Here is a 27849-nt window from a genome sequence, read left to right on the forward strand (position 1 = left end):
ATCGCTAATTGATGTTTTTTTTTCCCTTAACAACACACACACATGGTTGGGTTTAGGCAACACAGGTACATGGTTGGATTTTGAAAAGAAGAACATAGATGGCTTTACAATCTTACGGGAAGAAAACATTCGCATCCTAGGTGAAAGTTGGTGGTTGTTGGACCCATCCACCACCCATCCTGCCTGCCCTACTTCGACTTCAACTGCCTTAACTTTTATTGTTGTCCTGCCGTGCTCCTGATGATAAACAATAATGGCAACTGGCCGCGTATCATGCTGGCATGAAAGGATGACTTTTTTCAGCAGTGTCTGGCGCAGGAAGTCACTGACCAAGCGGCGGTTTTCAACAACTTCAGAGTGGGACCAGGTTGTTGTTTTGGGTTCTCTTTGTTTCTGTGTTGTGTCTCTTTGAGGTGATTTTGTGTATGTTGGTTTTGTGTCTTGTGGTTGTTTTGTATCTCCTAGAGATCATTTTGTGTCTTTTTTGGCCATGTGTTTGTGGTTGTTTTGCTCCTTTTAGCCTCTTAGTAGTAATTTTGTGCCTCTTTGCTGTCTTTTTGTGTTCTTTGTAGTCATTTAAAGTTTTGCTGGTCAGTATGTTAATTTGATCGACATTTTGCAGGGGAAGGCCAGGGGGCCCTGACACTTTGGGTCTGTGCCTGGTAGGCCTGGGGTCCGTTTCACAAAGCAGGTTCAACAAACTCTGAGTCTAATCCTGAACTCTGAGTTGATCTACTCTGAGATAGGAAACTCTCAGTTTCCAGTTCCAGAACAGCTGATTTGAATCAGTTTAATCAACTCGGAGTAGTTTCACCTGGAGTTAAGTGCGTGCACCACGACTATAAAAAGCCAGCATCAATGGAGCCCCGATTCGACGAGTCACCATGGCAACGGGGACGAGGAGGGCTGCATTTTTCACCCCACTAGAATTAGAAATCTTAATGCGCTCATACGGAGAGTTTGCACACGTCTTCAAAAAGAAGTGCAACACCGCTGCAGCTGCAAAAGAGAGGGAGACGGTGTGGGAGAACATTGCTGCTCGGGTCAATGCAAAGTTTAAATGTAGTCCTTTGCAATCACAATAATATTACAGGGGAAAACTGCTTGAATGGCAGCCTATTAATTTATTTCATTTAGGTGCAATCCCGCAGGGGAGAAGCGCACTTGGCAGCAGTTTAGGATGAAATATAAAAACAGGTAAGACCTCGGCATAATCTCATGGAGGTACCTCATTTTGATCATGTTTTACATTGTAAAGTAAATATTAAGGGGCTGTTTGACTGTGTAGTTGTTTTACCCCCAACATAGTGTAATGCTGTTTTCACACATGTCTTCTCTCATCTATATCATGTTCTGTTAAATAATTAAGCCTATTTAAACTAACACAGACTTCTACTCAGCCAACAGAAAGAAGGCAGATGCCCGTAAAACGAGCACACTTTTCTGACCGCCCTGCATACAGTTGCCTTACTCAAGTGCTCAGCATCTCCGACATTGTACAAAAAACTTCCATTTGCAAAGAAACGCAGCGCAGCACACAATATCTGCTGGGATGTGAGAGCATGACTACGATTGGTAATGTTGCAAATGTAAGGACGGATTAGGTTGTGTATGTAGCCTAGATGATGGACTGTGACGTGAAACGGTAGGCTACAGCTCAAAAAGATAATTGTGTGGAAATATTTTTTGTGTGTGTTTGGAATTTAATTAAGTCCTTAACAAGTTAATTTATTTTGTATACATCTATTATTTCTATTGTATTTCTGTATTTCCTTTAAACTTAAATCTGGGTGATTTCCCACAACTGGGCATTGTAATTTTTAAAAAAACGTTACTCTAAAAGCAGGAAATTGTCCATCAATGGGAACTACTTTTGGTGGTGGATTAATCCGCATTTTAGTGCTCTAGTGGGGCAGAGGGACCTGTATGTGGGATTGAGCCAAAATATACTACAGTGTGTTCATATTAATTTTGTACAGTTTTGTGTGGTCATGGTTACAAACTATCTATGCTTCTATACACATGCACAGCAAACAAAGATAAAAATGAATTTGACTGTTAGCATTATTATTATTTTCAAACTTTCCATAGAGATTGTGATACAAATCATGTAGTGACAATCTGATATTGTTCCAGACCATATAGATATAGATAAAGATAAAGATAAAGATAAAGGGTGAGTGATTTCCTGTAACAGCTGGTCATTGTAGTTTTTAAACAAACATTACTCTAAAGCAGGAAATAGTACATTTGTTTGGGACTATTTTTGGCAGTGGATTAATCCACATTTGGTACTCTAGTGAGTATTTGTGGCAGCAGGACAGGGTATGTGGGACTGAGACAAAATAAACTTGTGTGTGTGTTCACGTTAATTAAGTGTATTGCTCTTTTTGTAAAATTTTCTGTAGGTGTGGTTACAGCCTCTATTTTGAGTGTAATTTATTTGCCAGAAAAAGAGGCAAAGCGGTAAACAAGACTTAAAGCATTATTCTTTTTTTTAATTTTCAAATTTTCCATGCAGTGTCAGATGACACGAGCAGTTAGACCAAACTGAACTGAAACACTAAAACAAACAAACAAAAAAAAAAAACCCCACTTGTTTTGACTCAGAATAAGAGTCAGATTGGAAGAGCAGTTATACCAAACTCCAGATACACCAAGATTCCAGATCGATAGATAGATAGATAGATAGATAGATAGATAGATAGATAGATAGATAGATAGATGAAGCCTCAAAAATTACCTACAACAGCTGGTCATTGTAGTCTTTAAACAAACGTTACTCAAGAAGCAGAAAACAGTGCATTTGTTGGGGACTATTTTCAGCAGTAGATTAATCCACATTTGGTGGAATTTTGGGGCAGCCAGATGGTTTATATGTACTGAGTCAAAATAAACACTTGTTTATAATTGTTAGTAACTACTAGATATATGCATTGTTGGTTTACAACAGGAAAAGTATAAATAACTACTGGAACTCACGGTCGGAGAAAACACCGCAAATGAATAATAATAAATGTATAATAGGACAAATCTTTATTTATGTAAAACTTTTCTTGAGAGGCTTAAAAAAGCAGCAGATAAAAACTGAGACAATAAAACAACAATAAAAAATACAAACAACAGAATGACAACAATCGATCCACCTGTGCTGTGCTAATGATGCGTAACTGATGCATATACGGATGTACTGTCACCATTACACTGACAGATATCTGTCCTCCAGTCAGGAGCTGCAGGCCTCATACAAGTGCTACAGTTTCACACGCCGATGTTGTGGAAACACACACACACACACACACTCACACACACACACACACACACACACACACACACACACACACACACACGAAGGAACATTTCAATCTGGGTCATGCATCCAGACATCCAGAAAAATGATGTGCAGCACATCTGTGACAACAAAAAGATGTGAGAACATTTTATCCAACACTGCTTGCTCAGAAAATACTTGATTACACCCCCGTCACAAATAGTTTTTTTTATATGTCGGTGTGAAAATTGTCGTCTTTTAAACATGCAAAAGCATGACATTACCGTTCCCCCAAGTACTTTCTGTTTTAGCACTCTGGCTAATTAGATGGGTGATAGGAGTGGCACTGATTGGCATTATAAAAGCTGCACTATCACTCCTCACCGGTTCCCAGCTCTCCCTCTCTGCATTCAAAGTTGCCATCAGAGGAATTATTTAAGATAAAAAACACTATGGAAAAAAGATCCTCCCCTGACAGATATTATCATTACAACCCTTTATGGAAACTTACTTTTTTCCCTTCCTCCCCCTTTTCTTTCTCCATCTGTGCCACTCACTCTGACTCTCTCTCTGTCTCCCAACGGGTAAAAAAAAAAAGGCAAGGAGAGAGGAAGGAGGAATAGAAGAGTGAGTGAGCTCTGTCAATTGGAGTGAGTGCACTGCTAAGTCTGGCTACACTACAAAGGTTAGCAGATCTGACTGTCAATAGTGTCTTGTGGGTGGGAGGGGGAGGAGGGAGGAGACATGGGGGTGAGGTGGTGGGGGGGCGGTCGCTTTGAGAGAAAGAGATACTTTGATATTTCGGAATGTTAGAAGGGTGAATGTGGAGAACTGGAGGTTGGGGATCTAATTACCGGGCCATAATTGGGGGCTGGGGAATAGGTTGCCGTCCTCTCAACTCGCTGCAGATCAATTATGTTAAGAGAACATCTGTAAGTAGAGCTTAATGAGGTCCATTAGAGCAACATGCGCTGCCTTCCCTAACGGTGCTTGTCAGCTTCTTGGATGAGCTGGAGTGTGCTGCTGACTGGGGACCTGGTGGAGGGGCTTAAATAGGAGAGGAGGCTCGACTCTCCGCTGCTTTTTCCTGCCAGAGAGACAGAGAGACAGAAAGACGGGGGAGAAGGGAGAAGGTGAGGAAACAGCGAGGGGGACGAGAGACGCCCTGTGAAGCCGGGGCCGGGGGGGAAAGAAGCCGAGTTTAGGGGGCGATCTGACATCCCAACAACTTAAGCAGAGACGCAAGTGTTCTCCAACTCCTGAAGTTTTCTGTTTGGAGTTGGACGAGCTGTGAGAAAGTTGTGGACACGGAGAAGATAAACACCGCTGAGAGAGTTTGTTTTGGGCATTCCCGGCTGCACTTTAAGGTACGTGTTCGCTCCTCTGCGTGTGTGTGTTCCTGATTTGCGCAGAGCGAAGGATGCGCGTAAAGTGTCGGCGAGCTCCGCGAGAAGACATAAACAGCTGCTGAGGACAACATCAAATTTGGCGTCATCCTCTTTAATCAGAGAGTCTGTTGTTGAGGATGGTGTCGGGTTTTCGTGCAGGTCCCCGCTGACATATTTCTTCATTAGAGGCGGAGGGTTGGGGTCAGGTACAAACATTTCTGTCCGTTTGCGCACATATGATGCGTGTTTCCGTTGAATGACGAGACTCGATCCGCGCCGTGTGACGGTCTCCTCCATCCTCCACCTCTCTCCCTTCTGTCTCCATCTTCCCATTCACACAGAGGATGAATAAGCGGCGGAAGGGCACCGGGAGAGAGGTGGCAGGCAGCCTCTCACACACACACACACACACACACACACACACACACACACACACACACACACACACACACGCTGCACACACTCTGCAGAAAATTGCATGATTACCAAGATAGGCCGCCTTGAAATAATTCAATCCATGACAAAACCTAATTACTGGCAGGTAATACCCTGTCAGCTTTAATGCATCTCATCACTCATAATGGCGCAGAGAGCATTTTATGACCCATCTCATTATCGCTGCATTTTAGGCTGGAGCCGCATGCCAACTATTGACTTGTATCTCCTCCTCCCACAGCCTCCCTCCCTCCCTCCTTCCTCTCCCTACCAGAATATTTAAGGGAATAACTTACACTTGTCAGGCTGTGTGTTGGAACACTGTGTGGTGTGTATGCAATAGGGAGGCGTGAAGTGGTGGTTTTGGTGGTGTGGTGTGGGGTGCCCTAACACGTGGGCCTCGTCGTGGTCTTGTCGAGTCCAAACTGGGGTCGGACTAGCGCAATAACAGGGCGAAGAATAATTCCGTCCTCTAATTACAGGAATGATTTAAATAAAGAGTGTGGAGAGGTGATAATCAGTCCGGGCTGCCACGGTGGAGCCCGGGACCTCACATGACGTCTGCGTGTGCGCGCATGGAGGAAGAATGCCAGAGAGGAGAGGAATCATTGACCTCAGAGAAGATTGATTTAATTGTCCATATTAGATCAGCTTCTTCTTTATTTGCACTCTGTTTTTCTTTGCACACGCGAGTGTCTCATTGAAGTGAATGAGAAAAAAACAGCATGATTACCAAAAATACACGTCAAAGAGCAAACTGACAGTCTGGACTCTTGTGCGCACAGCATAATTGTTTTAAAACTCATTAATTAGAGCTCCTAATAAACTTGGCAGACCTTTTTAAGTAGTTTAATCAAGCACGTACGTGTGGACATAAATGTACCTCTGTTTAACGCCCTCTGCACTTTACACTGCTGTGACTAAACTCTGTGTCTGAGTAATCTCTGGTTTGTGGAGGTAAGGGTTGCAGCGAAAATTGACATACAGTGTACATCTGTTTCTCTATGGTAATGGGAAAAAGGCAATCTAATCATGCATGTCTTGTCCTCCTGGACTGCTGTCAGACTTTGTACATGTACTTTCATTGAAAATGGTTTGGGTTTTTTTCTAAAGTTTCAGTATTTGCTCGACCAAATATACCTCCTGTTTTTATATACTGATAACAATAATAGTAATTGTGTAATTAGATATACCGTAATACCGATATTTTCTGATACGGTTATACTGTAAAAAAAAAAAAAAAAAAAAAAAAAAAAAATGATTCCAGCTCTACTGGAGGACAGGTGTTAGTCAGGTGTCAGCTGTTCCTAATAATCTGCTCCTGAAAGCAGATAGTTCACCTTATATTAAAGACATAACAACTTCCCTCGATGTTCAAGCCGCTCCGCGTGCACCTCCAGACAAACCTACCTGTTTTTCTGTCTCCACAATATAATGAGCGCCGTGCGTCTGCGCGCACCCGCGGCTCCAAGATTGAAGGACGTTGGAGGAAAAAAAATATGGGCGTTCCGGGGGCGCGCACGCGATGCATGCTCTCAGTTATAGTGGAGCGGCTGGTAATAAGTGAATGACCTTATCGTGGCGGTGTAATGTCTCACCGGTGAGGGATTGGGGGGTTTGGAGATAATAAAGCTTGACTTCCACCCCCCCCTCCCCACGTCTCTTCGCCACTCAGTTGCTGCTGATGCATTGGGGACACCGACCGGCCTGAGCCCCGCACACTTTTCCGCATGCTCCACGGCGGGCGGCTGAACACCTGTAGCTGGGTAGTCTCCACCAAACTGGTCGCTCTGATCCATGTGGAGCTCATTATTTCCATCCTGAAGATCAGTGCGGCGCGACGCGCGATGCCAGTTTGGTGAACTTTTTGTGCTCAGAGGGGATCTGGAGCTGAATCTGCTGGAGTTCTGGCTTCTGCTTAAACTTGTTGAGAAAGGTGAGTGAGCTGGAGACACTATTTGGGCATTTTTGGAGCATTCTTTGCTGGTCTTTAAATGTTCTTAATCATTACAACAAAGCTGGAATGAATTCAGATTTGACGAGGCTGTGGGGTTTGAATATAATGTGAGTGGAAATGAGAGTTCTGGGAGAGCAGGTTCCGGTGGTGATGCTGGGGGAGCGGATCGAGGGAACCGTCCCTCTTGTGTGTACGGTGCCCGCTGGTACGTCAAAGCGCTGATTAGCGAAGCAGCGTGCAGCAGGAGCCGCTGTGTTATGTGGCCAGTAGGATTAGATGGTGGCTGCGGCGCGGAGGGGAAGCATCTCTTTGTCGTCCTGTCATTCGCTGCCTGCATCTCTCCGCACATACATCTCCAGTGGGCGATAAAACGTGCTCTCACACGCCGTGTGACGACCGTACGGCAGCGAACATCTCGCTCTATCGCTCCTCCGCCTGCGTTTTCTCTGCTTTTTTTGTTGCCCGGTGTTTCCCTCCTTCTTTTCATTCCTCGCTGGTCGCCGTGCTGGATTGTTCGCTCTCTAACAAAGCCTGATCCCAGCCTGCCTGCAAGACAGCTGCTCTCCGGGACCAGGCGGCTCCGGGTTGCATGGTGGTGCTTCAGCGGTTCAACAAATGCAGAAAAGGGAGAAAAGTTTCGGTAAGACGCTCACTTTGCGCTTGTATGATCGCCACGTTTTCATGTGTGTTTAGTGTGTTGCAGCATCCCTCTGCGTCGAAGGCGACGCGTCCAGATCTGACCCGCTGTTGCTCTAACCTGATCCACTATCTGTGTTGTTCCACTGATAAACCTTTCATTAGGACGTTTAAGAGATGTGCTCTGCTGTTATGTTCGATCATGGGCTGATATGTGCTGCTTCATAACGGCTCTGGAGCTGTTAGTCAAAGCTGCATGGCAAATTGAGTCGCTGTGTTAAATCCGTTATTGGCCTTTACCAGCACTCCGCTGCCATGGCAACAGTAATTAAACTGATAGGGTGAAATGTCAGCATCTCGTTGCCGAACAGCTGGGACTGAAATAGCAAGCTATTCTCCGCTCTACCCCTCCATCACCCTCCATCCGCTCCGGGCTCAGATGATGATACATGTGGCCGAGGACGCGCAGCGGCAAGCAGCCTTCAAGTCCACAATGAGAGAGTGGAAAGGGAGGATACGAGCCGGCGCGCAAACAAAACAGATATCATTAAGGGCTCCGAGCAGCTGTGATTTCCTCTCCTTTATGGGGAAAAATGAAGCTTTTGTTCAGCGCTTTGCCCCCCTCTCAGCAATCGGAAGAGCGAAGTGGTTCGAATTCCTGCCATGCTTCTTCAGCTTTCTCCCCCGACTTGATTGCATAGCAAAAAAAAGGGGGAGTCGAAACTCTTCCTTCTTTTTGGTTTGTTAATGAGTAGCCGGGGACTTTGTAGTGTTAACGAGGCTGGACGGATCAGTGCCGCTGAACAGGCGCAGCGGAGAGCAGCCGGCCGAGCAGCCGTGCGCCCCGCTCTCTAAATCCAGCCAATTAACAAATCAACAGCCCCAACGCGCTGGAACAAATGAGCTGAGCGGCTCACACTGCACTGCAACCTGTTTGATAATGTCTCTGCAAATGAGTTCTTACTGAAACATATAGATTTGTTTGGATATAAAGTGTGGCAGGTGAGGAAAAATATGTGTGGTGACATTTCTTAAATTAAAGCAGCACACCATCAGTGTTTGGCTTTGAAGGCAATTCAGGTATAGTTTTCAGGATACTTCGTTTGAAAACAAGTGTCCTTCTAAACTGTCAAAGCAGCCACCGGTTTATTCATTCACAACATTAGATTACAACTCATAGAAATGTGAAACCTTCCAGTGGAGATTAGTGTTATGCAGTCAGTGCAAAGTGTTTGCACTTACAACTGCATTCACACACAGTCATGAAAGATGACATTAAATTCACTGGGTTGCAACAACTTTTAAGTTTTTTGTCCTTTAATTGTAGTGAAATTAATGAAACCCACCGGCCCCCAGAAAAGTAAAACACTACAGCATCCTTTCACCAATGTTCAGCAGTAATGATTTCATTAGTTGCCATTCTGTACCATTTAATCTTTGAAATGCTATGTAGCAACAATTAAAAAAAACCCTACTGAGCTAAAATGTTTAAAAGAAAGTTTCAGATTTTTAAAACAACCAAAACTCTAAGAAATATTGAGTGTGTTGTGTGTGTTGAATGGGGGACAAAGGGGAGTGGGGGGTGTGCCTCTCCTCAGGGGAATGGTAGGAGAATACTAATTCCAGGCCTGGTGCGAAGCCACATTGTCCCCCCCCACCCACCTCCATCTCCACCTCCTCGCCCCCCAATGGGCCAACAAAAGGCTCTCCACAGTCAGCTCAGGCCAAACAATACAGGCCGCTGCAAAGCCCCCCTCGCCTAAAGCCACGCCCCTTTAAACACAGAGGAGGTCAATGTAAAAAAGAAAAGAAAAAAAAGTGTCCTGGAAGAAATGTGAAACTGTGGCTTTGTGTCTGTGTGGGCTGCTTGTTGTGCTGTTAGTGTTGGTTTGTGGTGATCTGACTGGTCGCAGGCTGCGTTCACTCTGGCTTTGTTGTACTCTAACAGGGACGACCTTTAATCTCATAAATCTGAATTTTAAGTATTGTCGAAATAATACTTTAAATTATAAGGAATTTAAATGACATTTAGCAGAGTCGTCTTCCATAACAATGCTATGAATGTGTGTTTTCCACAATGATATGACCTCCACACTTGTGTGGCCAGATCAGTGCAGAGCTCTTCTCTAACTATCTCCACACAAGTGTTTCTTTCCTCACAGACCAAATCGTCCTCTCCCACCAACGTGCTGATCAGTGAAATCAACTGTTTCAATTAGAAGTAAACACGAAGCGCGACCCGTCTCCAGTACATCATTCCTTACTGGAAATTTTCATATTTACTGTAACACGGTTTGCTTTGTTCGTGGCATTAAGGGGCAACAGCACACAACAAAATCAAGTGTTCTCTAGCATGCATACTAACTTTTTTTTTTTTTTTTTTTTTTTTGCTTCACTTGATTGTAAGTACCCTGTAGTACGCTGGACTTCATATTCAGTACACTTTGTGTGAACACTCTCCGAACACAAAATCTGTTCAGAATTTATTTGAATTAAGACACGATCATTTGGGACTTAATGTACACCTTCCCGAAGCTGTTTTATCACCTACAAATTTGTTTTGTTTTTTGCAGCTCCTTGTACAGCGCAAATGAACGCAAAGTCTGCGTGCTAACTTCTTCACTATACTTATTTTTGTTCTTTTTCCGCTGTGAACACACAACACACTTAAGACCATCTGCGAATTGTGCAGTCTCAAATGGACACACAGCTCTGCATATTTTGTGTTTCCAGACCCACATTTCAGGATTTTAATCCATCAGTGTTTTTGTGCACAAGTGACAAAAATATGACATTTATTTTCACACATAATGTGTTGAAAATGTCAGTATGTGATGCCTAATTTGCTGTATAGCAGTCCAGATTTTTTGACACTTAAGAAATAGGCCATAGGAATGCTATCAATGCTTAGTTTCACATGTCTGTTGTTTCATTTTAGTGTTACTTTAAATCTGTGTTAAATACATGAACATTGGACCTATGACACCATTGCTGCTTAAAGATCGAGGAGCACAATGAAATCAAGTGCAGAACTATATTTTGCCCCCCTTACCTGTTATCATTTCTCGTCAGCTGAAATCTTTTTTTTTTTCTTAATGTCACCTGTTAAACTAAACACTCCTTGCATGATCATATAGCTTCATCTTGTCTTCAAATTTTCTTTCTTTTGCCATAAGGAAATGTGCGCCTCCTCCTCGGTCAGCGCGCTGGTGTTCCATGAGTGTTTGAAGCCTCTCTCTGTGCTTCTCCCAGGTATACAAATGCTCTCCGTCCAGCCGGACACCAAGCCAAAAGGCTGTGCCGGCTGCAACCGGAAGATCAAGGACCGCTACCTGCTGAAGGCCCTCGATAAGTACTGGCACGAGGACTGCCTCAAGTGTGCCTGCTGCGACTGCAGGCTGGGCGAGGTGGGCTCCACGCTCTACACCAAAGCCAACCTCATCCTGTGCCGGAGAGACTACCTACGGTAAGAAAGACAGCGTCCGTGTGACGTTCAACTGACACTGCCTACCAGCCAGATAACGCACAGTGTGGTCACAGTGTATACAGGGGTGTGAACCCACTGGAATCCACTTTGCACACATTTTAGAATGCAGGGTGGGCTCCTGTTTATTTTATGGAGTGGAGGACAGGCAGCATTTTATTTACAGGAAGGCTGTCCTTTGGTTTTGGTTTGTGTCCTTATTTTAAGGCCTCAGAATTAGTCACAACCCAAAAATTATTTCATCTCAATTAGACAGCAGCAAATTTGACATGTTAATCATGGTATGCCATTCCAAGTTCATCATTTATAAAGATTGTGCATACTTTGTTGTTATCTTTTTAATGTATTTTTTTAATTATTGCCTTTTGTTTATTCAGCAAAACATCAATAGAATTGTCTTAGGAGTCTCATGTGGCCCCATTTCCATAAATTGCATTTTTGTACTCTTTTTCTTCATCTGCCTCTCACAGTCTCAAATTAGCCTCACACATGGCTGTTATGGCACCTTTTTTTTCCCCTAAGATAACCAGGGCTGTTTGAAAATGAAGACACATTTGGTGTGAATCAAGACATTTAATTATTTATATACATCACATCACCAACATTGAAATTGTTCGACTAACCTCTTTGGCATTACAAAGGTCATGGGTTCACGTCAACATAATTATTATCAAAAGCATCACAACTGATGAATAACTTTTACACTGATATCAAACTATATGTAAAGGGAGTGGGATAAAACTAAGGAACTGCACTATGGATACATTAGTTCAAGTGTAGGCGTAGATCCAGGCAGGATGCAGGGGACACCTGTCCCTCAATTTTTAGAACATGTGCATTTGTCTTAAAACATATTTTTTGTTTTGTGAAAATGTTGGCCCCTTAAAGATGACAGATTTCTACAAAAACTTTATTTAATCAGGCATAAAAGGGCTGAGCTATATCACAAGGACTCCTGTCTCACTTCCTGGTTTTCAAAAAGGTGGTAATGCTGCTCAGGCCGTGATAAGCTTTCTGTATTTTGATGAAGTCCTGAAATAATATTGCTGTCGGTTGTGTTTCAGCCATAACATGTCAACTCCGTAGCCCTTCCAAATCCAAACTAAATAAAAATTATGGTTTAAAATGAGTATTTTGATCTACATTAAAAGAACTAGCAACTTTGAAAAATAAAATGACGCCTCACTACGACTACAGTGAAATTAATAAATATAGAACTTTATGTCAACTCCATCAGATCTTACCTCTGACATCCATCATGAATGCTACTCAAGAAAAAATGTAATCAGTGGGAGGTTGGTCCATTACAAGGTTAAATGGTCAGAACTCTGTTTAAAATAACTGTTTAAAATATATTTTTCCAGCCTAATTGTGTCAAGTTTTGTGTCATTTGTTAAGAATGAGTGATAGTCCAGTTGATATAAAATGTACAGTCTATGATCTATACACTAACCAAAAGTTGGCCTTACTCCCAAACTTTTGTTTTTGCGTCTTTAACCAAGTGTGACATGTGAGCGTACTTTAGTTTATGTGATTCAAATGAATTAATTGAGCCTTAAAACATTCTTTAAACAAAAAAATGTATACGTGAATAGGAGGTGGAATTTTCTCATGTACAATTTTGCCTGTTTTATGTCTTTTTACTGACTTTTTTTCTCAGAAGTTATTAAAATAATCGTCTCTCCTCACCAACAGAAAATTTAAACATATATTTCAAAGCAAAAAAAAAAAGAAAAAATCTTTTTAGCGCGCCTGGTTAAGATGGAGATTTGTTTCAGTCAGCGAGTACAAGATCATTTTTCTCCTGAGAGCTGCCAGTGTGGTGGTGGTCGTACTGAGACCTGCTGTGAGACAAACAGCCGCTGGCTTTAGACTTGTTTACATAAGGATTTGTAGTTTATGGAGGCCTGACACGTGTAAAGCTTTCTACAGACATGGGCTACACACACACTGATGTCTGATTTACCTTCATTCAGCTGGAGAAAGGTGGGAGACGAGCTGATTTCTGAGAGGCAAGATTGTAGATGATTAACGTTGTCTTCTTTGTATATTGCACTTGACATAATTTTACAACATTCACTGCAGTTTTAATAGTGATAGACGTGTCTTTATTAAAATCACAATGGGATGACAGGTCATAGTATTTTTGCTGACACATCATAATTTTATGATTTTCCTGCATACAAACAACCCAACAGTTCATGTTGTTGATGCTATTTATAGACCCAATGAGTGATATTTCTGAAAAAAAAAAAATCCCCAACATCTGCATTTTAGCTCATGTATGGCACACAGTGTGTGTGTGTGTGTGTGGGGCACGTGTGTGCGTGTGTGTCTTGTGTGCCTGCTGCAGGCCCCGGCACACTCTGTTGGGTGCTGTAGACTAACATGCTTTGAGCTGGAGAATAACCAAAAGGTTTTGAGCCTCACTTAGGGATTATCAACCTGCAGTCAGGCTCACTTACTTGGCCTGCACACTCACACCAGCTGGATCAGCCGTCAGCTGCTGGTGGAGACCCTTTTTATTATTAAGTAAAATGTTTTTCCATCTAACTGTTTTATACACCTTATACATTTTCACATCGAAAAAGTGACTGAAAAAATATATGAGGGTAATGCGGCAACAGCCGAAGCTGAGGCGGTGGCTTGGATCATCTATTGACTTGAGGGTTGGTGGTTTCATACCTGCTCTCCCTGTCTAACATGTTGAGGTGTCCTTGAGCAAAAGACTGAAGTGCAGATTTCTCCCCCTGTGTTTGTGTGTGTGTGTGAGGGGTAAAGTGTAAAGCATGTAAAAACTGTGTTTGGTCAGTGGTCAAGAAAGTGGAGTTAAACCCTCTGCTCGAAGTGTTTTTAAAGGTTAGTGTAAAGAAGATTGCATAACATTTGTGAAGTGGACACAACGTGCTAAAATGACAATGTGGTAAGATGAAAACAATGCCAATTGTAACATCAACAAGGCTCTTTTGTCGTGGTTGACACACAAGCGTGAAACATTATATAGGGTGGGTGGAAAAGGTGGTAAATGAGTCAAAGAAACATGAACTTTCAACCAGGAGACTGTTGTTTGTGTCCCAAAAAACCAAAAGTCAACGTATTTACGTACTTTAAGTAATTACACCAAGTACTTCATGTATGTGCTTAAAGTAACTAAGAGTAAGCACACTACGAAGTACGGAGGTTTATGTCACTTACGTCCCGTAAATACTTAATTTAACTGTAACCACGTTTTGTTTTTTTTCACTAAAGTCTACGTAGTCAGGTGACTTTATAGACTTTACCTCTACACAAAGTACTTTATGTATGTAATTTAGGTGACTACACAAATTTTTGAAGTTTACGTACATCCCATACATAGTTATTTAAACTGAAACCACATTTTTTCTCCTAAAGTCAACATAGTCAGGTGACTTTATGGATTTTACTTGGCTACTATGCAAAGTATGGAGGTAATGTCACTTACATCCTGTATGTAGTTATTTTAGCTGAAACCACAGTTTTTACATAAACGTATCAAAGTATTTTTTTTTGCTCTCTCAATTTAGGGAAATGTTTTTCTTACCCTAAATCTGACCAAATTGCTACTTTTTCACAACCAACTGTGACTGTGTCACAATGTTAACCACATTAAAAACATGTTGGAAAGTATGACCATTCTTAATAGGCTTTGCATTGGCATTGTTTACATGTTTCCAACACGCAACTTCCATGCATTTAATATCAACCACTGTGTAAAGCATTGTTAAAAGGTTGTGTCCATTTTACACTGTGAGACTATGTTGTTTTTTGCTGTGCGTACATTGGCTACAGTAAGCCTACAGCAAATGAGCAAAGGACTTCAAATGTTTGCTGCCAAGTAACTTTAGTGGTTTACTATAATGTATAATTGTTTGGTTTCCACAAGCCAACCGTCAACATGGTGACTTTAAATATGTTCGCAGGGCTTGTTGGTTGTAGAGAGGCTTCATCAGCACCACAGCTGGTGGTCAGTCTGATGCTACACAATAACACAGAGAGAGAGTAACAGGTGCTTAGTGTTGTGTTTGTTCGGTGTTTAGTTTATCTGCTTTCAAAGATAATTAAAATGTCACTGATGCAAAACTTTCAATTCTCTATTTTTGTTCTACACATTTACCTCCACCCAGGGACAAAGCTCACCTTTTAACTACTGTTGAACTGGGTGACATGTTCCTTCATTACCATTAACACACACTGCTGCTGAAGGTGTACTGCTGTCCCACGTGCTCTTTAGAGCTCCAAATATGGATTAATCCATTGCTGATAACAGTACCCAACAAATGCACCATTTCCCTTCTGTTTGAATAATATTTGTTAAAAACTACAGTGACCAGCTGTTTTAGGAATTTACTAAGCTTTTTAATAAAATGAACTGAGAACCACTCTTGTATGTATGTATTTAGTACAAACCAGTGGGTATGTTGAAAGACAGACTAACACATTTTTGATTTAGGTCTTTTCATACCATTTGTTGACAATAAGAACATACAAAATGGCGGCAGATTTATCCTTTAACGCAGTTCCTGAATATAATTCTGTGTCATCATCTTGAGGTCTTTTCAGACATCAAGTTAAAAATTCACAAATCAGTGGTAAACATACTTTGCTGTCAACATAATGTATAAAGAGAGAACCAGTCATTTCTGTGTGCATTGGCTAACCTTATGCAATGGACATTAGATGTGTCAGAAATGACATGGAGACATTGTGAAAGGTAAACTAAACAAACTCATTGTGTTTCCTTGAGAAATCCACTTAGTCTCAGAGCCCCACTATTATAAACTTAAGGTATTAAAGGTCATGTATCACATATAATAAATACATAAACATGTAACACTTTCAGTTTCAACACTTACTGTTCAGTCCAGTCATGAATAATTAAAAGCAGAGCGATGAAGCTCAGTATTTACACATGTTACAATGTTTTCTATAGGTTAGGGATGCACCATGTTGGACATTTGTGTCTGGCTGATAAACGGGATGTCTGATATGCCGATATATAACAATTCATTTGACCAATAACTGATACTGATATCAATATATCCACTTTTTCCCCACCTAATTTTAGTGATCATCAAGTCTCTTCAGTAGTGAAGTTAACATCATATTATGCATGCATACTCTTATCATGATGGCCCACCAGCTAAATAAACACCACCCACCACACCAAATTCTGTTCTCAAATTTAACACCTTAAAGTTTCTTTAAAAGTTCAAGTTACCCTATTTTGCCTAATATTTGTCAGTTACTTTTCAAAATCCACATAAATTACACTTCAGAAAATAAGTTAGATCCACCGGACATCACTTATTAAATAAAGAAAATGTATCACTTTTTAAGCTGGTTTGCCTGCTCCCATTATTTTCTTTTTCCCAAAACAGTGGTAAAGAGCACCAGGAGCAAATCAGTTGTGTTCTGTTCTCACAATTTTTTTGTGTTTTCCTACGAAAAGCAGTGCACCCAAATTGGTACATATCCCATGCATTTTGAAAGGCTGGGATCAGGTAACCAATGCGCTACTGGGAATAGATCTCAGACTTTCCCCTGGAGTCGTGTGTTCAGATCCGTGTGAAATCCGAGTCCTTTTAAGGTATGCCCTCACCATGTTTTTTTTCCTAAACCTAACCTCAGTTACTTGTATTGCCTAAACCCAACATCTACTGTATGACTTTACATTGATTACGTAACAAAACGTTAAGGATGTGATGTCATTCATGGGGCACAAATTTGTGGGATATCATATGAACTGTTGTGCGTGAATTTTTTGTCGGATATCATACGATTCCTTCTATGAGAATATGAGCAATTGCCAAGGGTCGAGTTTTCATTAACATTAGGGCAAAAGAGCATCACCAATCTATTTTAATTTGAATATTCTCTGGTGTAGCTCATCTTAAACCACAGAAACACAGAATCTGTCAGCACATAAGCATTTTGTTTAGCACGCCCGTCTGTAACTACCAGCCTAAAAACAACGTACAGATATGTAAAATAACCACAGATACTTGACTTGTTTATGGGCTCACGGTGGTTTACTGCTGCAGTTCATGGTGCGTGATGCACTGCTGCAGAATCAGTTTAGGGGATATACTGGAACGGATATTTGCCGTTACTTTTTATACTTAAAAATGTGGCGCCACCCATATAAAATACAACCATGTTGTAACTTTTCTACACTTGGAATAGCAAGCCTGCCTCCAGTTTGTAAAGTTGAGTGTGGGTTTCTTTTGGTAAAAATGAATCCATGATGACAGTGCGAAACTGTAATTTTTGGTAAAATGCACCAAATGCAAAATATCACGTCAGTCTTAGAGGCAAAAAAATCATCAACAAATATTCTGTATTTTCATTTCCTCCTCTGTGAAAGAGTGTTTGGTGTGATGTCTCATGTAACTTTATCCACACCTGAAACTGTGTACTAGGCCCTCTGAAAAGTGTCCACAGGTCCTTTTCTTTTGCCCTGGTTGCTCCTGTGCAGCAGAGCTTCAGGACAAAAACTGTAAATGTCATCAATGAATCAGTGGATGTGGACATTGTTTTCCCAACACCAATGCATACAGTATCAGCGAGGCCCGGAGAGCATTTCTGAACAGGCGTGCAGGCTAAGAGGAAGACCAATTCCAACATGTTATTCTTTCATCTTCAAAGTTCAAGGTGACTGAATTGATTTGACGCTCGCTATCACGCGAGTGGCCTGCCCGTGAATGCGCCCTGACATCTCCTCACTGCTGGCTAATGAATGGCAAATATAGCAAACCGCAGTACTCCACATCTGATCTGCAGAGCAACAAAGAAAGCCAGGCTCCATCACTGAGGCAATCAATGGCTGCAGCATCACAAAGCAATACAATTTTACACACACACACACACACACACACACACACACACGCTCCCTTACTCAAAAAGCAACCTCAAATATATTATTTCTACTTATGTTTATCTCAGTCTGTCAGCCCAGGTTAGCGACAGGAGAGGAAAAAATAAGGATGACTCCACATTTAGTCCATTTTTATATTCCATTGGCTTTAACAGTAAATTATTTGGGCCTTCATTATACACCCCCACCCTCTTCTCCAAGTCAATCCTTTTCTGCTTAGCAGGGTGGCATGTTATTAGGCCTGACATAACCAGGGTTAATAGAATTCTTCAGGGGTCTACAACCATGAGCGATGTGATCCCACCAGCAGAGAAATAATAATCCTTTATCGCAACACATGCACAAACAACTGAGGATACGGGGAGAAAAAACTTCAAGTTTCAGCAGTCCCTGTGTGATCAAATGTGATGTACAGAGAGGAATTTGTGTGTGTGTGTGTGTGTGTGTGTGTGTAACCAAGCCATCCCTTCATAAACCTGCGACTGCAAACATAATTACAGGTATTATCTCCCAGAGCTTGATTTGTGCTTTGCTCTCTCTGAATATGGAGGAATGCAGAACGAACATTTTATCAACAAATGATCCCTTTGAAACCAAAGCCTCCATTGATGATACTGGTAATAGCACGACACCACTGTTTATGCTGATGTGTGATTTTCACAGTACAGAGCGATAATGTTTGAAAGCCCAGAGGAGGGAGGAGAGCAGACAGACTGACACATTTAAGTTAAAAAACGCTGAGAAAATGAAGACTGCGGCACAGCGGCCTGCTGAGTGCCACCGCGCACACACACAAACACACACACACAGCACCATCGCTGGCTCCAAGGCCGGGTGCAGGCGTGAAAAAGCTGTTGGGCATCAGTTAATGGAAAACTGTAAATTCCAGGCATCCATTTTAAAGACAGCACCAGGAGAACACTTATTTATTTATCTATCTATTCATTCATTTTTTTAATCCAACTTCAATTTTCCTCTACAGTGGTTTTACTAAGATTGTAAATGCAAGCAAACTCACAGAGCCGTCAACATGGCTGGATTTATTAACGTTTTGGAAAGCTGGCTATCAGTGAGAGATAACCAACATGTAGAGCATGGTTCGGTGTAATAACTTGCATTTTTTTTTCCTCCTTCAGAATCAACTTTGCAGTCTACAGCCACCTTGTATAACCATGTATGTAAATGTAAATGAAAAATGTATCTTTTTTTCATCTCACGTCGGGCTTATGACGCATTGTCAGTTTGTATGTTGGCATCAGGCGTGACTGTGACATCAAGTCAAGCTTTATCTCCAGGTAGCGGCAGGGAGTGAGGAGAAAAGGCTCGGGCTGTCTGAAACTCATCTATTCTTTTCATAAATCTCATTAAGATACATTCTTGCCTATGAACACGTGTCACACCTTTAATAAAAAAAAACTGTTCAGTGTGTGATTATTCACAAAGTGGCAAAATACTTTTTTTTTAGGTCAGACAGGCACGTTCAAATGAAGTGCTTAAGGCCAGATTCTGAACTGTTTTAACATCCACTATACTGATGCAGAGGCCTGTTTACGGAGGCTCTAAAGTGCCAAAAGGTGATATTTTTGCACATATGTGCGCTCAAGTTAATTATCTGGTGGGAATAAGTTATTATCTTGTGTGTACAAAAAAATACCTTTTGGAACTGAAGGTGCTCCATACCATCCATACCTTTTCTCTGTTTTTTTTTTTTGTTTTGTTTTTGTTTTTTCTGCATTGTGGCAATATTCACCTCAGCCACATCTCTCTTTTTTTCTATGTTGACTCATACAGCTTCACTGTGAACCCAAAGTTACTTTAATCACATGTCACTTATTATTCTTGTTACCTAACTGTAGTATCTTCTTTGTATTTTTATCTTTGATATTTTCCATGTTAAAGCTGTAGTTGGTAACTTTAATAAAAAAAAATTCTAGTCATATTTGTTAAAACTGTCACTACATCCTATGTGCAAGTTTGCCTGTTGTTATTCATTGTCTCAAGATAATGGCTAACTTGTGCACACAAGATTTAAAAAAAAAAAACTTTCAGTACGTTAGACACTCCGTACCATCCATATATTTTCTCTCTCTCTCTTTTTTTGTTTTCTTTAATTTTTTGTTTGTCTGTTTCATTTCTGTTATTGTTTTCTGGGGTTTTTTGCTTGGCAACATTCGCGTCTGCCAGATCTCTGAACATTTTTTTTAATGTTGGCTTATACAGCTTCAATTTGAGCTAAAAGTGACAATAACATGCACTTTTCATTTACTGTTCTCCTTATTTCACTGTTAATATTTTTTTCATATTTATATATTTGATATTTTCCATGCTAAAGCTACAATTAGTAACTTTTATAAAAAAAAATAATACTTGTGTGCACAAGATTAAAAACAAAAAAAAAAACAAATAAAAAACAAACAACCTTTTGGGACTTTAGGGGTTCTATACCATCCATACCCTTTCCCCTTTTTTAAATGATTTGAACAGGCAGCTGTAGCCCAGGAAGTGGCCACTAATTGGAAAGTCAGCAGTTCAATCCCCTGCTACTCCAGTCCACATTTTGCAGTATCCTTGAGCAAGATACTGAGCCCCTGATGGCTGCTCCATGGGTGTGTGAGTGTGTATACAACTGAGTAGCAGGTGGCACCTTGTATGGTAGCCTCAGCCACCAATGTGTGAATGTTACTTGTCGTGTGAAAAGCACACGTGGTCAGAAGAGGTGTACAAGTGCAGATCCATTTACCAAATGCGACAAAAACTTATTTTCATAAAAGTTACTAACTGTAGCTTTACAGACCTAAAGCCTATTCAGATTGAAGGTGAGGCAAAAATAATTTTGTGTGAATTTGACCTCTGGACTGTGCAGTTGGTGTTAGATCGCTCCAAAATGTACCAAATGTAGAATTGTAGTTCGTATGTGTGGAGTCTATTTGTGTGTGCTTGTGTAAGCGCTTAGCCTCTGACTGATCTCAGAAGTCACCAGGAACTCCAGTTCTCTCTGTCATGTCGCTCCAGACCCTTGTGCCTTTCTTCTTCTCTCTGCACCTGAACGATCAAGATAAGCACACATATTTTTTGTGTGAGGTTGAAACACTTCCAGTGCTCTTGGATGCCCAGAGCAAATTCACATCCACTTGTGTCTTTGCATTGGCTTTATATGCACCATCTCTAAAATTAGCTTCACATTCAGTCTGAACACACAGCAAGAATCTGTTTAGTGAGTATCAGAGACTCTTTCAGTGTAGACTTTAAAGATAGCTGTAAAAAGTTTGAAATTTTTTGCAGGCTGCATGAGGAGCAGCAGGTTGGACGTTAGCTTGAGTTCACATTGGATATAAAGTTGGTAAAGTTGGTTGTTTTCACAGCAGAATAAGTATGAAACCACTCCTGTGGCATAAACCACTCAGTATGATCATTATGTTCCAAACAAACATATTTAAACAACATAGATAAATACTGCTAGCTGTGGAGTTTTGAGGAGAGTCATACGTGACATAAAAGCAGCATATTTAACATCAGTTTGAAACAATAACTCTTACGATAACTATAATAACTGACATGGATGCAAGGTAACCATACACACTCAAAATGCTTCTTACATGCGCTGGTGGAAGTAACCTTTCCAATTACACGCAACAAATTATTTTTTTACCTGCAGCAAAACATTTTTTCTGCAACATTTAGTGTATTAGTCCCTCTTTATCTGTGCTTCTGATCTAGCTGCAGATGCATCTGATCAATATTAAAGCGAAATTACAGTAATGTAAAGTGAAACTACTTTAATTGTTATGTAGTAAAAGGTACATTTTGAGCAACTTCAGTGGAAACTTTCTTTTTCTAATCATATTAGGTTTTCTTTGTTGACTTCTTTTCTTCTATTTTAAATTAATATTTTCACATTAATTAATTTATCAATAACTAAATATTTCTGACTTATTATTGACCTGTACACTTCAAGTACCTTCTCATGATTACAGCTTTTCATGATTTTCCCATTAAAATATCAGTATTCTAAATAAAACAGGCACTAAAATATAATATAAAGTGCCTTGTGTAGTGATACATTTTAGTATTAAATTAGTATTAGTTATATCAAAGCTGCTCTCCCAACAGTAGCCCCTTTTATACTGCCAGATTTTCCGCGAATGTTGGGCCATTTTGCCGGCAAGCTGCGAGCATTTAGACACACAGAGCCGGATTGGCGAGTTGATCCGAGGTGCCTAATTTTCCGCCTCGTAGGGTAGTCATATTGGCGGAACCCTTTTAGTTTAAACAGACCGAGGCGGCCTTCCGCAATGGGAGGGGCTGTTGAAGACTTGTGGGAGGAACTGTTGATGACGCCGCACGTGCGACCCACTGGCGATGGATAAATAGGAAACAGCTGATAGCAGGAATTAGCGAGCAGCTAGTAGCAAGAGGGAAATGCAAACCTAACAGACACTGTAAAGATGAGCAACTGGGGAGACAAGGAATTGCGTGCCCTCCTTGCCCTCGCAAACGAAGAGTCCGTTAATCGTCAGATGAAAGGAACGGTGAAGAACGGGCCAAATTACGAGAGAATCGCCAAAGGACTGACCAGCCACGGCTTCCCTCCCGCATCACTGTTTACGCCACATGCCGAGCTACACGTTTTGTTACTTGCTCACGCCCCCCCATTGCCCTGAAAAAGACACATTTTGTATAAACAAGATTAGGCAGGCAGCATTTTGCCGCACTCCCTGATTTTGTTTTCATACTGCCAATGCTGAAAAAAGACTGATTGGGCTTTCCTGCAAATTTGCACAATTCCTATCTAAAAAGGGCTAGTGCTGCCTCCGTTTAAATGTACAATATTATGACCTCCTCCATCGTCAGTTTCGTTGCGTGAAAGTTTTGACTCTGCCCTCTAGTGCCATCTATTATTTATATCTATGTTAAAATAATTTTGTGTTCACTCCTGTCACAAACAAAACAATTTGTATGAGTGAATTACACAGAAAGCCAATGTAAAGATGCAATTAGATGAGAATTCCTGCCAGGCAGTGCAATGAACACAGGATGTGATGCAAATGATGCATTATAGGCAAATTAAGCGGTGGGAATGAATCGAGTAGCGCTATTTAGCATCGTATACTTAGTTGCGAGAGTTGAAAAATCTGAACTTCAGTGACCAATTCACACTGCAATAGTCAATCAGCATCAAGATCCTCTGGGGACATATGACGCCAAGGATGTACCGGCGGAAGTTCATTTATCAATTCAGCGATCTCATGTGCATATGAAGAGAGTCAACACAAAAAAATTGCGTTGTAGTGACGTGACGTGAAGACAATATAAGGAACACATGGATGTATGAGGGAAGTGACGTTTAAAATGTTTGAAATGGACGTATAACTTTTCATATGTACAGGGAGTATAAATGCGCCTTTCATGTTAATCAAAACATAAGAGTTGGCAACTATAACAAGTTATGTGCACCAGTGTATGTAGAGCTGAAAATTAAGTGCACAGCTCAAATCATATATGCACTATTGTGCGCATGCACGTTTCGAACCCTGGCCACTATAAATGACTGAATACAAGCTTTTAACAGGCTCCTTTTAGGCCTGCAGGAATGATTGTTGTTAACTTTACACTGGCTAATGTAGCTGTACTGATAATGACGTAAAAGCAGCAGGACACATCACTCAGTGGTGATTGGTTATGAAAAATAAGCCCCCCTTTCCCACAAAAGAGAGAGAGGAAGCAGCAAAAGAGTAGTCAGTGTCAAGCTGAATAATGGAATTGTAATTAAAAGGCCATTCAGCGTGAATATCAGGCTGAAGATACAGCTTAGTTCTATCCAAATTACACTCATTCCACATAGCAGACCGGACTCCCAGCTAGATCAGTCAGTGTTTTGGCAGCGATGGATGGCAAACAGCTTCACAAAGAGCCAGAAGCCCGTGATTTCAGAGTAGCCACTGCACAACATCCCGCTCACTCGACGATAGCCGTGCTCCTGGGAGATTTGCAGGAAGCTGGGTGTAGTTTGTCATCAGCTCTCTCCTCCCTGATTCTCTGCAGGCTGAAAGATTCAGGCCAGCTCCTCTTTCTCTAATGACTAGCGCAGATGTTCAGTTGTTCTCCCAACTAACACTGAAGGGCACAAGGACATCCTCACCCAGGCCGCTGGTCAATGACACCGCAGCTCACTTGTCTTCTGCTACTCTACTCTGGCTGCAGTGAAGCTCTGCTCAGAGAGTACAACCTCAGTAGTGTTGTATAACTTTTAGTCCATACATCACATCACTGCTAAACATTTTGAAGCAATTTTATGTATTTTCCCATGATTAAAGCTTGCTCCCTATCCTTAGGAACAGTGTTTATATTAGATGATCATGCATGAAGGGAGGTAGATGGGCAGCCAGGATATTTCCCTATACCACTAACCATGGTGTAGCTGTTCTGTGCAGATATTAAAGACAACATTACTGAATGTAATCAGCATTCTGCTTGGCATCAGGGTCACTGATGAACGTCATGTTTGCTTCTTACTTAGTTGCAAGTTGTAAGTGCAGGTTGATTTTTAAATTGCCACACAATGATAACATAACTTCAGTCTGTCAAAAAAATAATTGCAGACATGATGTTCACTGATGAATAACCATATGTTTACAAGTCTCTACAAAGGTAATTTACATACTTTATGCAACAGAATGGAAATCCGCGGCTGTACTCTCGACAGCTTGAAAAATGATTGGTAGTAATGTAAAGCTTGTGTGATTTTTAAATGGACTCAAACTTGCTATATGGGGGGACACAGGCCCAGTGCAGGACAGGACTGTCAACTTGCTCTCATTCCCAGGTCATTAAATACCTATGGTTTGTCACGCCCCCTTGGCATCTGATACTGATGCACGAGACACCCTTTAGCATCCATATGAGTACTCAGTGGTCACCTGGGCAAAACACGTTTTAATACATGGTTAATGCTTTAAAGCGGTCATGGTTGGGTTTAGGAGACAAACTGCTTGTTAGTTTTTAAAATAAAAGATCATGGTTTGGCTTGAAATAATTACGTTTGATATAGGGTTACTGTTAGACATAATGTGACATAAATACATGACATGATACATGCACATGGCACCCATATGTAACTTATATAACATACATTAAAATAGGTAAACCTTGACCTCTCGTTTTACACGGGACACAAACTGTAATCTTCTGTTTGAAAGTCCTGTGGTCGTTAGACCTGTTCACCACTCCGACCTCTTCCCTGTTTAGATTTTGTTGCTTTTTATAGTAGTTGGCTTTAGCATCAAATATTGTCAAGGACAGGTTTATATTGGAGTTAGTAGAAAGCCTAGTGCTTTGATTAAGTGATTGTGTGCTAACGCTCAATAACTTACCCATTTTTTCACAAAACTGGATAGATGCTGGACTCAGGAATGACAGCATTGCTCAAAATACGCTGCTATTTGTACAAGAAGTAAAAGATTTAACCAAAATTAACAGTGGTAAACAACCAGTTAATAATACAGAATTATGAGAAACCAACAATAGAATGACCTTAACTGAGCATGTGACATCAAATGAATATCCCTTTTCCACCAAAATTTGTGCATGTACGTGTTTTTTTTTTTTAACATAGGTAAACTAGTAAAAATAGGCTGTGGACTGCTTTCCCATTGCCAGTAGACCAGAGCTGTGTACACCGCTCTGCCTCAGACGAATATGCGTTTGTGTGTGTGTGAGTTTTGTTTTTTTTTGTCATGTTCAGCATCATAGACTGGCCAGAAAACAGGTTCATAAACAGTAGAAAGCAGCATGGAGGCCTGTGAAAACTTGATAGTAGCCACATTTACCTTTATATATTTCTTACTTATTCAGTCGCTCCTTCAAACTTAGTGCAGACTAATTTGGATCGATGATGTGAGTGCTGCTTGGACGTAGATGGATTGTATTTTGTGATGGCACATCATTGCATCTCACCAGTAAAAGGGGCTAAAATAAGATGTTCACCCGGGTGTTGTGTTCCCATCAATGCCAATCAGAACCGGAGACTATAAATAACCGTGACTACTGCAGAATCATTTGAACCAGGTGTGAATGCAGGTGTAACATTTCTCATTACATCAAAAAGCCAGATGTTAGTGGGGTTTTTTGTGCAGTGGGATAAGGGCTATAATGTTTCTGTCTTTTATTCCAGTGACTGCACCTGTTCTGTAATTGTTTTTTGGGGTTCTTTTCTAGAGGAGAATGGAAAGGGTTTGTATTTTTTCTTTTTGAAAGATGTGGTTCTCTAAAAGGTTACAGTACCTGCTGTGTCAGTGAATGCCACCATCATTACTTACTCTGTCCTTGTGCCTCGCCACATTTTAGTTTTTCTTTGCAGTGACAGCAGCAGAACTGCGCTCCGTTAACCGCAGTTTAGTCAAGTCAATCACATACTGACAGACCAAAAGGCTTTAGCTCAAACACTTTTGATTTTCTCAAATTAAGTGCATTTTCCATTTATTGAAGCTGTGCTAAATAGCACAAACACACCCCAAGGTTAAGTTTTAAAGCTGGTATGCAGAGGTTCATCTTTAACTCAAAGATTCCTCTTAGGACAAAATCTCTTTTTTTTAAGGCCTCAAAAAGAAGCAGTTTTTTTAAAATCACTTGAGCACTTTGAGGGGAAGAATTTGCCTGGAATGCATCAGTTCATTCAAGCCCCAGATTGAATCCTGCCTCCGCTGCTTGTTATTACAATAGAACACTCAGCATGCAGAAAGGGCCTCTCCTGCTCAAGCTTTTAATGGGACTTATAGGTGGAGAATGCAGCACTCTGTCTGTCAGCCTCGCCACTTTACCTTCTTATTCCTTCATCTTTTTCAAACACGCGCACACACACACACACACACACACACACACACACACACACACACCTCTCCATCTCCCTCTTAAGTCTCAGCCCTCTTGGCCTTCTTTGATGCTGCTAATCAGGCTCTCCATCACTTTAGAGGGGCCATAGATGATTACCTGATTCTAATTACATACAAGGGGGAAACTTTGTTTGATGTCTTTTGTGTGTTTCTCGCTCTTGCTTCCTATAGCTTGCACCCCCCTTCCTACATACACACACACTCTCTCTCTCACACACACACACACACACACACACACACACTCTCACACACTCACACTCACACTCACACACCCTTCTTCTCTCCCCCTTCTCCCCTGGAGACTCCTCTGTATGAGGCTAGACATACACGCAGCAGCGAGGCGGCCTCAGCGCTACAAGGTGAACTATTCCCCGGCACGTGTTATTATTAATAACTGCCAGAGAGAGGGGTCACCCAAGACAACTCCTTGAAAAGAACCGCGGGCAAGGCAAGTAGGCCGCAGCTGGGTGTGTTGTAAAACAATACCCCCCTTCCCCCTGAGGAGACGCGCTGCTTAAAGCAAGAATAATGCATGGGGGAGAGAGGGGAGAGCCGCGCCAGCCACATTCTTCGGCCGTGAAAAATTAAGATGTCACCACCTGGCGCTTTTAAGCATACCTTTACCACTGAGCTGAAGGTATTAGAATATGAATAGGTCGGGGCTATAACTTTCAACACCCTTTCTCCCTGTCTCTTTCTCTGCAGCCCTTGCTTTGTCGTTAAACTTCTGATGGCAGTGTTAAATTGCGATAGCTTGTGAGTGCAGAGCCACCGCGGGGGGAGCGGAGATGAAAATGGGAGAAATGCTAATCACCAGTCAAATTATGGGACGTCGCTAGTTAGTGGAATTCATGGGGGTTTTATAGCCGTTTCAGCTGAGCAGCACAACGGCATA

The 27849-nt window shown here is 41.3% G+C and overlaps 2 protein-coding genes across 6 annotated transcripts in view; one reads left to right on the forward strand and one right to left on the reverse strand.

Moving 5' to 3' along the window:
- The window catches only part of arhgef39 (Rho guanine nucleotide exchange factor (GEF) 39), a 360851-nt gene that overhangs the window by 284850 nt on the left and 48152 nt on the right, over positions 1–27849 (reverse strand). The window lies entirely within an intron of this gene.
- Positions 4103–27849, forward strand: part of lmo3 (LIM domain only 3) — a 70120-nt gene continuing 46373 nt past the window's right edge. Inside the window, exons 1-2 of one of the 4 annotated variants that reach the window (XM_049567141.1) lie at positions 4103–4638; positions 10940–11153. In XM_049567141.1, coding sequence (XP_049423098.1) covers positions 10948–11153 — 206 coding nt within the window. In that variant the 5' untranslated portion in view covers positions 4103–4638; positions 10940–10947. Of the gene's footprint in view, positions 4639–4815; positions 4866–6568; positions 7031–7336; positions 7692–10939; positions 11154–27849 lie in introns of those variants that run through there. The other 3 variants (XM_049567142.1, XM_049567140.1, XM_049567139.1) reach the window with 3 other exon arrangements.

Source organism: Epinephelus fuscoguttatus, linkage group LG22, assembly GCF_011397635.1.
Source record: "Epinephelus fuscoguttatus linkage group LG22, E.fuscoguttatus.final_Chr_v1".
NCBI lineage: Eukaryota > Metazoa > Chordata > Actinopteri > Perciformes > Serranidae > Epinephelus > Epinephelus fuscoguttatus.